At 41.6% G+C, this 13,346-nt stretch overlaps 1 protein-coding gene across 1 annotated transcript in view; it reads right to left on the minus strand.

Moving 5' to 3' along the window:
* The window catches only part of LOC140493855 (SH3 and multiple ankyrin repeat domains protein 2-like), a 1,358,365-nt gene that overhangs the window by 990,150 nt on the left and 354,869 nt on the right, over nucleotides 1-13,346 (minus strand). The window contains exon 9 of the mRNA XM_072592836.1: nucleotides 11,332-11,448. Within this exon, the coding sequence (XP_072448937.1) occupies nucleotides 11,332-11,448 (117 nt within the window). The remainder of the gene's footprint in view (nucleotides 1-11,331; nucleotides 11,449-13,346) is intronic.

Consider the following 13,346-nt stretch of genomic DNA (forward strand, 5'->3'; position numbering starts at 1 on the left):
CTCGGAAACATTCAGTTTTTTTTACAGATCTTCCCTCATTAAGCTCTTTGTAGTTTGTATGCATGGCTGGCTTTTCCTTCTTTTCCTAACCCACACTTTTTTCCCCACTCCTCTTATAATTGCCTGAATGAAGTTTGTCTTTGGAATGCTGATTGCACAGTTCCTGCCATTTCTGTTGGTTGGTGATCCTATTCCAGCTACTGACTGTCTTCTTAAAGCAATCGTACTCTTGAAGTGATGAACTTATTTGCTTAAAATGTTTTCTTCTGGATTTCTTCTCACACCGACTATGTTCCCAAACTAAACTAGTCCCACCTGCCTGTAATTGGCCCACATCACTCCAAACCTTTCTTTTTCATGTACTTATTCAAATGTGTTTTAAGTGTTATAACTGTACCTGCATCCACCACTTCCTCTGACAGTTATTCCAGACACAAAAGAGTTGTCCCATGTCTTTTCTAAATCTTTCTCCTCTCACCTCAAAAACATGTCCCTTAGTTTTGAACTCTCCATCCTCGGGAAAAGACCTTTACTTATGCACCTTATCCATGCCCCTCCTGATTATATAAACCTCTTACAAGGTCAACCCTCAACCTCTTATCCAGCCTATTTTTATAACTCAAACCCACCATTCCTGGCACATCCTGAAAATCTTTTCTAACACTCTCCAATTTAATAAGACCCTTCCCACAGCACTGCAGAGCATCCACAGAAGAGGCACTGTCCTTTGGTAACAAGAAGGTTTATTGCATGATATGATAAATCCAACTGCATTTGATCAGGGATCATTACAAGGATCTTGTATGTGATCCCACTCCTCCCTCCAAAGGCTCAATTAGATCTCAAGTGAAACACGATGAGTGGCCATGTGTGACATCAGTGACATGGATGGTGCCCATGTACCACAAACATAAACCTGTTCAGAACACAATACTGACACAAAACAGTACACACTGCCTGAAGGCAAGTAGATAAACTAAAAGCTATCCACAGCACCTGGCAGTGGGTACCTGAGAAGTAGTTTGCTTCTTAAAAAACTGGGAAGGGCAAGTTTGACTGTCAGTACCCTGTATCCGGCGTGGAGCCCAGGCCAATCCGCGTCATGTTCACTGCTCAACTGTGACAACCCTCCATACAGCCCAGTGGCTGGGGCTGCTTGGTTACATGAAACAGCCCACACAAGTAACATACAGCAACAACCAATCAGGGGAACCCAGGGAGTTCAGCCAGAAGAGCATCAGACTTTTAGTCTGAGTGTCTCGGGTTGAATTCCTGCTCTGAAAACTGTTTCAGACTCAAATAGTTTTATTTATTCAGAACGACAATTAAATCATACTGCATTCCATGATAACCTGAAGGGAGGTTCATTTAACTAAACAAGATCCTCAAAATGCCAAAAGCTGCAAATTATGTTTGGGTTTTATGATGCAGTGGAAGTGACCTTATCTCAGGAGGCCGAGGTACAAGAGATGCTCCAGAGATGTATCACAACCTCTGCTTTGAGCTAAGTAGAAGCAAAATGATGGTACACAACGAACTCCATGTGTTCTACTGCAGAACAGCTAAATAATCAGTTAGGAACAACACCAATGTATTACAGGCTGTCACTGAAACAGCAAAGATACAATGAATAAACACAGTAGGAGCAGAGGAATGAGCAATGTTATGACAAGGTCACTCAAAACTCTAATGTCCTTGCTTGCACCACATATCCCATGCTCACTGACTGACATGGTTTTTGGTTAAGTAACACACCAATTTTAAAACTCTGATCCTTGTTTTCAAATCCGTCTCTGGAGTCCTCCTTCCCTGTTGCTGTAAACATCTCCAGCCCCACAACCCTTTAAGAGATTTACTCTCAGCTAATGTCTAAGCACTGGGCTAACATGCGTTTATTTGGGCCGCCATTGGGGTTTCAGTTGCTTGGCTGTTAAGCTCAGGAACTCTGTTTTGAAATGTCTCTCCCTCCACCTTTCCATCTCTTTTCCTCTTTTAAGAAACTCTTTAAAGTCTTACTTAATAAATGAACTTTTGATCATCTTCCCCAATCAATTTAAACCGTTTGTATCAATTTTTGTTTGATTACTGTCTGATTACTGTCTTTAGAACATTTTATTGTATTAAAGGCATGATAGGTTGTTGTACTTGAGAGTAGCTCAGGAGGATTTGTTTAAGACCATAAGACCATAAGACATAGGAGTGGAAGTAAGGCCATTCGGCCCATCGAGTCCACTCCGCCATTCAAATCATGGCTGATGTGCATTTCAGCTCCACTTGCCAGCATTCTCCCCGTAGCCCTTAATTCCTCTAGACAACAAGAACCTATCAATCTCGGCCTTGAAGACATTTAGCGTCCCGGCTTCCACTGCACTCCGTGGCAATGAATTCCACATGCCCACCACTCTCTGGCTGAAGAAATGTCTCCGCATTTCTGTTCTGAAATGACCCCCTCTAATTCTAAGGCTGTGTCCACGGGTCCTAGTCTCCTCGCCTAACAGAAACAATTTTCTAGCATCCACCTTTTCAAAGCCATGTATTATTTTGTACGTCTCTATTAAGTCTCCCCTTAATCTTCTAAACTCCAACGAATACAATCCCAGTATCCTCAGCCGTTCCTCATATGCTAGACCTGTCATTCCAGGGATCATCCGTGTGAATCTCCGCTGGACACGTTCCAGTGCCAGTATGTCCTTCCTGAGGTGTGGGGACCAAAACTGGACACAGTACTCCAAATGGGGCCTAACCAGAGCTTTATAAAGTCTTAGTAGTACATCTCTGCTTTTATATTCCAACCTTCTTGAGATAAGAGACAACATTGCATTCGCTTTCTTAATCACGGACTCAACCTGCATGTTGACCTTTAGAGAATCCTCGACTAGCACTCCCAGATCCCTTTGTGCTTTGGCTTTATTAAGTTTCTCACCATTTAGAAAGTAGTCCATGCTTTTTTTCTTTTTGCCAAAGTGCAAGACCTCGCACTTGCTCACGTTAAATTCCATCAGCCATTTCCTGGACCACTTTGTTTGTTGCTTGGTTCTCGAGTCAGCACGGATAACGATGAGCTGCACGGATAGTGATGACCTGCACAGATAACGATGACCTGCACGGCTAATGATGACCTGCATGGATAACGATGACCTGCACGGCTAATGATGACCTGCACGGATAACGATGACCTGCACGGCTAACGATGACCTGCACGGATAACGATGACCTGCATGGATAACGATGACCTGCACGGCTAATGATGACCTGCATGGATAACGATGAGCTGCATGGATAACGATGAGCTGCACGGCTAATGATGACCTGCATGGATAACGATGACCTGCATGGATAACGATGAGCTGCACGGATAACGATGACCTGCATGGATAACGATGAGCTGCACGGCTAATGATGACCTGCACGGATAACGATGAGCTGCACGGATAGTGATGACCTGCACGGCTAATGATGACCTGCATGGATAACGATGACCTGCACGGCTAACGATGACCTGCACGGATAACGATGACCTGCATGGATAACGATGAGCTGCACGGCTAATGATGACCTGCATGGATAACGATGAGCTGCATGGATAACGATGAGCTGCACGGCTAATGATGACCTGCATGGATAACGATGAGCTGCACGGCTAATGATGACCTGCATGGATAACGATGACCTGCACGGATAGTGATGACCTGCACGGATAACGATGACCTGCACGGATAACGATGACCTGCACGGATAGTGATGACCTGCACGGATAACGATGACCTGCACGGATAACGATGACCTGCACGGATAACGATGAGCTGCATGGATAACGATGAGCCGAATGGATAACCATGAGCTGCACGGATAACGATGACCTGTGCAGATAACGATGACCTGCATGGATAATGATGACCTGCATGGATAGTGATGACCTGCACGGATAATGATGACCTGTACGGATAGTGATGAGCTGCACAGATAACGATGAGCTGCACAGATAACGATGAGCTGCACGGATAACGATGACCTGCACGGATAACGATGACCTGTACGGATAACGATGACCTGCACGGATAACGATGACCAGTAAGGATTGTTCCTGTGCCTCTACTTTTTGCGGCTGAATGTCTAAAAATGGATCATGTTGAACAGGAATCTCCACCTTTTCATTGACACAGTCAGTTTCCATTGCAATCTGTTGTACTTACAGTAAAAACTGAACTATTATTGTTTTTAATTGTTTTTCACATTTTTAAGCATTTTATGTAAACTTTTAAAATGGCAGTAATGTTTTTTTTGAAAGGATTAAAATAAGAACAAAGTGAGGATTTCCACACATTCACTCAGAATAAATGGTTAAGATAAAGCCTGCATTCCTATGCACAAACAGATATCACTACAAAGATTATAGGTCATGATTTTCAATGTATAATTTCAGTTACATCACACTGCAAATTTTTGCTATAAATTCTGTGTTACGATCGAACCCTCCACAATCACCTGATGAAGGAGCGTCGCTCCGAAAGCTAGTGCTTCCAATTAAACTATAACCTGGTGTTGTGTGATTTTTAAGATTATAGATCGTAACATCAGTTCATAACCTTCTCTTTCCACTCTATTGAATGAATTCACAAGACTTCTTGGACCAAGTGACGATTATGAGAAAATGTTCAGTAGAGCAAGATGAAACAAACACACAGTTTGACACACAATTTCTGTTTAGCATATATCCTCCAACATGTAACACTGACAGTTTTGGCATTGCTGTGCCTAACAGCAGATACATGGAGAAGCTGCATTCAGTATCGTTACCTTGTGGCCTGCCATTTATAACAGAATTTGGGGAAATTGGTGGAATATTAAATTTAACAATGTCCTGCACATGTCATGTTCCCAAAGAAATGCCTGTTGTGTTTGGAACAAAGGCTGCTTTAATTGCAACAAGGAGCTAATTTGTTTTTATAATCTGGAAGGGTATTTAACTGTTGCAAGAATGCTAAAGCTAGCAACAGCAAATGTGAGTGAACAGGCTCTGCCTAATTAAATCCAACCACCCACAGATATACTGAAATAGTACACTGCCTACACAAAGCTGATGAAACATGGTGAGAAACTGCAAACAAAGGACAGCCAATGTGCAGCGGCTACGTTTCACTGTTACATATATACCTGGTCAGAACATTCTCCTGTTGAGGTTCTGAATTTAGGGTTTGTAATACTGCACATCAACTGAAACCAATCCTCCAGAAAAATAGATTTATCAGTGATATTAAGCTTCACATACTACTGCTTAGATTTCCAACAAAGTAACACACAGTTCAATTCTGGAATAATCGAATAAGCAGTCTATCACGTTATTAATTTTTCAACGTTGCATTGCACAGAATCAATATTCTCACAAGCTGTAAAAGGATAAACATTTTGAATGTTGTACACGGGTCAATTTAGTCATTTTTCCATTGAACCTTCTCCACCATTGAACAACCAGTGGCTGATCCCATTATGGACTCAGAACCGCTCTCTGCCAACTTATGTGAAATATTTAATCCAGATAATTATAGGCCCACCAGCCAATATCAAAATCAATTAACAAAACAAAAAGCACATCAAGGGATAGATGGGAGATGTATGTAAAAAACAAGGTTTTCTTGTGTTCTTTCAGAAAATTATCTATATACACTGCTCCTTTCCTTACCATATCTTTCTTAGAGTGTGATGAAACTTGTCATATTATTATTATTTACAATCAACAAAAGTAGATTTTAGTTCAGACCTCTGAAGGTCTGACTTGTTTCTCTCGATATTTAGAAGGTCATTTGGAACAGGGAGTTTGCAACAGCATTTTTAAAAATTCATGTCATTTTCACCAAATGTCCAGCCAGCCACCTGGCAGATAACTGGTGAGCTGTTCGCTCTGTCAAGGTTTAAAAACGAGTCAGCAGGAGAGAGGTGTAGAAGCAGCTTCCTTCAGTAAAAAATGGAGATCCATAACAGTATGATGGATAATGCGAGTAGCAATCTCCAAACTGTCAGCACTGAGAGATATTCCGATAATATTAGAAGGGAATGGTAAGAACATTCCAGAAGCAGAAGATCATGGAGATGTCAGAGAGAAATGAATCATGCAAGACAATTGAAGACATTAGTTTATTGAACCCATGATAAATAATAGGTGAGCTCAGTCAGCAGTGGACTATGTAACTATTGCAGGGAGACACATTAAAGAATAATGCAGCATCTCAAGAATGTACAGACGTTTGAAGAAAGGAAATCAATTGTGACTATGTGAGTTGATCAAGAAGAATTAGAAATAGAGATGTCTCTAAATCAATAATAAAGGATGGGATAACTGGATACTCGGATAAAAATGATCTGACGAGCCACGTTCAGCATGCATTTGCAAATGGAAGGCTGTGTTTAACATACTTGTTAAGGTTTATTGAGGGCATTATGATCAAAATTGATAGAGGAGCATCAATCAATGTAATATGTTTGAGTCTTCAGAAGTTTTTGATAAGGTCCCCCACAACAGCTTGGTTACCAAACGTAAAACACATGGAATAGGAGGTAATGAGCAGGTGTGGAATAACGAATGGCAATAAAAAAGCAAAACAGAGCAAAGATAAACAGATCACTGTCATGGAGGTGAGGACCAAAGGTAAGATTTCCAAATGTGCAGATGATATGAAGATAAGCAGGAATGTGTGTGGTGAGAAGAATGTAAAACCTTTTCTGGAGGATTTGGGCAGGTTTAGTGATTGAACAACAACAATGTAAATGGAATATAATGTGGACAAATGTGAAGTTATTCACTTTGGTAGGAGAATCAGATGTGAAGAGCATTCCTTAAATGGTGAGAGGTTAGAAAGTGCAGATGACCAAAGGAATCTGTGTGTTCTTGTTGATGAGTCACTGAAGGTTAGCACACATGTACAGCAAGCCATCAGGAAGGCAAATGGAATGTTAGCCTTTCTCACAGGGAGACTTGAGTACATAAGAAGTGAAATCCCAGTTTGGGGTCAGCCAGGACCACTTCACTCCTGACCTCGTTACAGCCTTGGGTCAAACATGGACAAAAGAGCTGAATTCCAGAGGGGAGGGGAGAGGGACAGCTCATGACATTAAAACTGCATTCAACTGAGTGTGGCATCAAGGAGTCCTCACAAAACCTGACTCAATGGGAACCAGGAGAAAGCTCTCTGCTGGCATAGAGGAAGGTGGTTGTGATTGTGGAGGGTCAGTCATCTCAGCTCCAGGACATCTCTGCAGGAGTTCCTCAGGGTAGTGCTCTCGGCCCAACCATCTTCAGCTGCTTTATCACTGGCCTTCCCTCCACCATAAGGTCAGAATTGGGGATGTTTGCTGATGATTGCACAGTGCTCAGCACCATTTGCGACTCCTCGGATACTGAAGTAGTCCATACTCAAATCCAACAAAATCTGGACAAGATCCATGCTTGTGCTGATAAGTGCCAAGTAACATTTGCACCAATCTATGATCATCTCCAATGAGAGACAATCTAACCAATGCCCCTTGACATGCAATAGTGTTACCATCACTGAATCCCCCACTTTCAACATCCTGGGGATTACTATTAACTAGAAACTCAACTGGACTCATTATATCCCTCCCTAAGGGCTTTGTGGGTCTACCCACGGCACATGTACTGCAGCAGTTCAAAGAGACAGCTCATCACCACCTACTCAAGGGGCAATTAGGGATAGGCAATAAATGCAGACCCAGCCAGAGAAGCCCACATCTCATGAGGGAGTAATAAAAATGAAAAGATTATGAACTTTTGGAATTTGCTACCACAGAGGGCTGTGGAATCTCAGTCTTTGTGTATGTTTCGAGATTGATATGCTTCTGATGATCAGCAGTATACGAGTTTATAGGATCAGATGAGGTATTTAATCATCAATGATCATATTGAATGGTGGGGCAGGTCCAATGGGATGAAAGGCATATTCCTGTTCCAATCTTCATATGATGATCTTCTGATCCAATATTCACATGAGTATCTGTAAGGATATTCCTGAGATAAGAGAGATAAATCTTCCCATGTAACTGTTGCCCTTGTCCTTCTAGGTGGAAGTGGTCATAGGTTTGGAAAATGCTGTCGAAGGTGTTATCCTTCCATTTACTTTCCAAATTCCTTGTTCTAGCCGAATGTTAACCTCTTGTGATTCACGCTAGAGGAGACTCAAACCTTGATACACTAGCAGTCTGTGGTCTGTTTCTATTTAAAAACACTCTACATTACAGTCATTCCTGCAAAAGTGCTCTACATCACATTTTGTCTCATTGTACTGAACCTGGTGAATTTTTGTTCATTCAACAGCAGAATTCCAGCAGTCCAGAGAGGAGGTCATTTCATCAACATGAGGGCAGCTTGAGAAAACATGTTTAATTAGGACACATTCCATAAAAGAATCAGAGGGTGGGCTTGAGTCAAATATAGAACATAGAACATCGAACAATACAGCACAGAACAGGTCCTTCGGCCCTCAATGTTGCATCGAGCTGTGAACTAATCCCAGCTCATCCCCCTACACTATCCCAAAATCATCCATGTGCTTATCTAAGGATTGTTTAAATCTCCCTAATGTGGTTGGGTTAACTACATTACCAGGTAGTGCATTCCACACCCTTACCACTCTCTGTGTCAAGAACCTGCCTCTGACATCTATCACCCCTCTTGTATCAAATCCCCTCTTAGCCTTCCTCCTTCCAATGAGAACAGACCCAAGTCTCTCAGCCTTTCCTCATAAGACCATCCCTCCTGACCAGGCAACATATGAATCTTAATGAATCACAATTGTGTGCTATTATCCTGCATAACACTCAGAAGTAAAGTTTCATTTCCAGCTGAACTAGTTCCAGTTGACTGTAGTTTAATCTGGTGTGGTTTTATTATTAAACATGCACAAATCTTTTAAAAGATTTTATTCTTGAAGACAGTTAAGTATCCATTTATATTGTAGAAACCTTCTTGGGTGTCAGTGACATTCATTTCCTATTTTAACAGTTTGAGCATCTACTTATCCAAGAGTTAATCAAAAACTGTCTTACAGCTCCTTATACAAAGGTTTGGATTCTCCTGCCTTTGTCTTTCTTCAAAGAGAGACAGAATAAACAGCTGTTGACATATTTAAGGAACAATAATTATGATTATTCTTTGACCAACCTTTTCCTGCCCTGATATAGTTTATATAATCCTTATATAATCTTGTCCTTAAAGAATTTCAACCAAGTTCGATCACACTGTACTCTGCACTGTACCAGCACAATGCTCAACATTCACACATTGTATTTCCTCAAACCATCGACTTTTCTCATCCTGATGAATCTGTTTAGTATCTGCTCTAAAGTCTCAATATCTTTCCCATGGCATTGAGCATGAAGAAATATTACCATTAAATGGCTGAGAGCTTATTAGGAAACTTATTACTGTTCTGTTGAGTTTTGTAAGTACTTTTTGCTTTTTATATTCCAGGACTCAAAATAAAATCTTGAATTCCTCCAGTTGAAAGTTCTGCTAGAATTTGTTTTAAAGTAAGATGTCTTGTGATGCCACTCTTCCACAAGTTCAAACCTGCTTCCATTCTGCATATAATCACTTATTAATATTGGATTCCATCAGCTACATTCCAGTCCATTCCTCAAACTCATTAATATTCCTTTGTAGCTCCAGTTGGTTATTGAAAGAATTAATTAAATTTTGTACTTTGGTATCAGACACAAGCTGGTTAGTTCAGTTGGATGGACAGCTAGTATGTGGGTTAGATTAATACCCACAACGGAAGCTTAATTTCCATTTGTGCTCTAATTGTCTTGGGATCTGCCTAATTTGGTGTCTCCCTGAAAACGGAAGATAGTAAAAACCCCTAACTAAAACTACCAGGAAAATTGATTCAGGACAAAACACCAGCAGACAATGAGAGGCAGCAGGCTGGAAAAACACAGCAAGCCAGGCAGTGTCAGGAAGTGGAGAAATCAACGTTTCGGTTTGGGACATAGATCATCTACCTAAAGGTATTTTATTTTACCAATTTAAGAGGAGGTGATGGTCTCGTGGTATTATCACTGAACTGTCAATCCAGAGATCCATGTAATGTTCTGGGGACCTGGATCCAAATCCAACAATGGCAGATGGTGGCATTTGAATTCAATAAAAGTCTGGAATTAAGAGACTAATGGTGACTATAAATCCATTGTCGATTGTTAGGAAAAGCCCATCTGGTTCACTAATGCCCATTTGGGGAAAGAAACTGCCATCCTCACCTAGTTTGGCCTCCATGTGACTCTAGACCCACAGCAATGACACATAACTGGGCAGCACGGTGGCACAGTGGTTAGCACTGCTGCCTCACAGCGCCAGAGATCTGGGTTCAATTCCCGCCTCAGGCGACTGACTGTGTGGAGTTTGCACATTCTCCCCGTGTCTGCGTGGATTTCCTCCGGGTGCTCCGGTTTCCTCCCACAGTCCAAAGATGTGCAGGTCAGGTGAATTGGCCATTCTAAATTTCCCGTAGTGTTAGGTGAAGGGGTAAATGAAGGGGAATGGGTCTGGGTGGGTTGCACTTTGGCGGGTCAGTGTGGACTTGTTGGGCCGAAGGGCCTGTTTCCACACTAAGTAATTAAAGAGGAGCAATAAACGTAGGCCGAGCTGGCAACGTCCTCATCCCCGTGAACAAGCAAAGAAAAATTCTCCAGTACTGCAGATATTAACGTTGATGAGGATACAGTATCTGGTGAAAAGAGAATAATGTCTAACTTCTCAAATCAACTATATCATCTAGAAATATCAAAGGAACCTGGATTAATGCATTCAATCTTACAGGAACCAAACTTTTGCCAGACCTGGGACAATCAAAGTTCTGGAACACTTGTCCCATTATGGGATTAAATCAGTGAGTTCAGTATTTACTGAATACAGAGTTTACTGATAGAAACACAGAAAGTGCTGGAGAAACTCAACAGGTCTAGCAGTAACTGTGGAGACAGAAACAAGTTAATGCTTTGAATCTAGTATAACTCTTATCTGAAATTGCTGCCAGCTGTGTCAGGACAACCAATTGTCATTTGCCCAAATTGCCATTTTGGTGTAGACTTTGACTTATATAAAATAAACAAGCTAGTGTTTGACAGGACTCTCACAAGGATGTGGTCATTAATGCACCTCACTGTTATTGCTAAGTGTAACATTGAGCTTCACTGTTACTTTATGCTACAGCTACAATCTTGTTCATTTCCATTGTGTCTGAACTATTTATGAAGTACAATGTGAAGATGATTAATTACACAGTAAAAAATAAGATGCTGCAATGACATCCACCTTCTCACCTGATTGTAAAGGGCACAGACATGGAGTGCTGTATTGCCTGAAGCATTCTGTGCTCCCATATCAGCCCCATAAAAAAGCAGGTGTTCCAGATGTTGAACATGGCCATAACGACATGCCTAATAAACAGAAGGGTAATTGAAGTTATTATTCTGTATTAAGACAATATACACATCACTTTTCCCATTAATTGTATTCTCCACTTACCCTTTAATAAGAACCGTGTGAGAATGAAAGGGTTAGACAGGCAGTAATAATGGCTGGTGGTTATGAGCAAATCTGTAAAACTAAACTGTTTTTATCTGGCACCATCATAAATGTGAAAGGAATAAAAAATGAGAGAGTGTGAAAGAAAGACAATAACCCAGGGTAGAAATAGGGAGCTGTGAAAAGTCCAGGGTCTCCAACTCAGAGCAGAATGGGAAGTACCAAGGGTGGAGGATAAAAGTGGAAACAGATCCAGAGGTAAGTTCGTTAGCAAACACAAAGTCTAAGGCTGAAGGAGTTCTAGAGTGCACCGACATTAAACATGGAATTTTGATGAGGTATCAGAACAGTCAGAGAGGGAGAGGGAGAGGGAGAGGGAGTGGAGCAGGTGGAACCTTCATTGAATCCTGAGTTGGAGATCCTGAGGTGATGTCATGGTTCAGAAAATAATGCAGGGCAAGAGGTTTGGCTGCTTGGAAACGAACTTTTGGGACTGAGTGAGAAATTCCAGAATGGAGACAGAGGGTAAAGTCCCTGTTTTGGTGATTTGTAGGTTGTTAGGAATGGAGGAGGAGGGAAGAAGGAGTGTGAGAAACATGATTTGGTGAGAAATCGGGAAGGTTATGTGACTGGTTCCTAGAGTGTTGTCTGTAGTTGGTAGGGTTTACAATGGCTGGACCAAGTGCTGCTGAATGTAGGAATAGGAAGATATGTGAGGTGAACAGCTAAAGAGATGGAGGAGGAGAGCAGGCTTTGAACTTTTGGATCACTGGGGTAGTTTCTGGGGATCAAACAAGCTGAATGGGCTGTACCTGAACTGAAATGTGTCTAATATCCTTGTTGGGAAGTTTGTCTTACTGGTCGGGCAGTTTTAAACTGATTTGGCAAGGGGATGGGGCACAGTGCAGATGGAAATTCAGGAGCAAGGTCCAATCAGATGTAGAAGAAATTTGAGGACAGTCGAGCAAGCAGAGAAGACGTGAGCAGGATAATGCACACTGTAAGAACAGAAAGCTAAACTGTATCTATGTTAATGCAAGGAGCGTGACTGTTCAGAGAGAGGAACTAACAGCATTGTATCAGCATGTGAGAATGTAATACTGTTACAATCACTGAGATATGGTTGGAAGGAAAGACAGGACTGGGCAGCTTAACATTTCAGAGTATCGAAGTTTCAGGTGTGTAGGGGGTGGGGAATGTGAGAGAAGTGAGGGCATTGTGTTATTGCTAAAGGAAACCTTCACCACGGTAATGAGGCAGGATGTCAGAGAAGGGACTTCAAATGAGGCTCTGGGTAGAGTTTAAAAACAAAGGAGCAGTTATCTTGCTGGGATTATACTACAGGTTTCCCAAAGGTCAGAGGCAGATGAAGGATAAACTGCATGAGGAATAGTGTTATATAGCTATTGGGGATTTCAACTTTGTGAACAGTAACTAGATCACCTTAGTGTGAAAGGATTGGACAGGGCGGAATTTTTTAAATGCATCCGGGAGAGCATTTTGTGCCAGTACATAGACAGTCCTGTTCGAGATGGGGCAGTGCTAGACATAATCCTCAGAAGTGATGCTTGTCAATGGGAGTCTTATAAATGTACTACAGTGAGAATTCAGCATCAGTGCGTTCTTCTCAGAGTGAAGGGCAAGGGCAGCAAGTGCAGGAAACCCTGGATGGCAAGGGATTTATGAGTTTGATAAAGAAAAGAAGCATGTGTCTGATGCAGTGCATTAAAACTGGAGTTTGGCCTTTCAAAAGTATCAGGATGTCTAAAAAAAAATTAGGAGCATAAAATATCTTTGGCAGATAAAATCA

Source organism: Chiloscyllium punctatum, chromosome 22, assembly GCF_047496795.1.
Source record: "Chiloscyllium punctatum isolate Juve2018m chromosome 22, sChiPun1.3, whole genome shotgun sequence".
In the NCBI taxonomy this organism is placed as follows: Eukaryota; Metazoa; Chordata; class Chondrichthyes; order Orectolobiformes; family Hemiscylliidae; genus Chiloscyllium; species Chiloscyllium punctatum.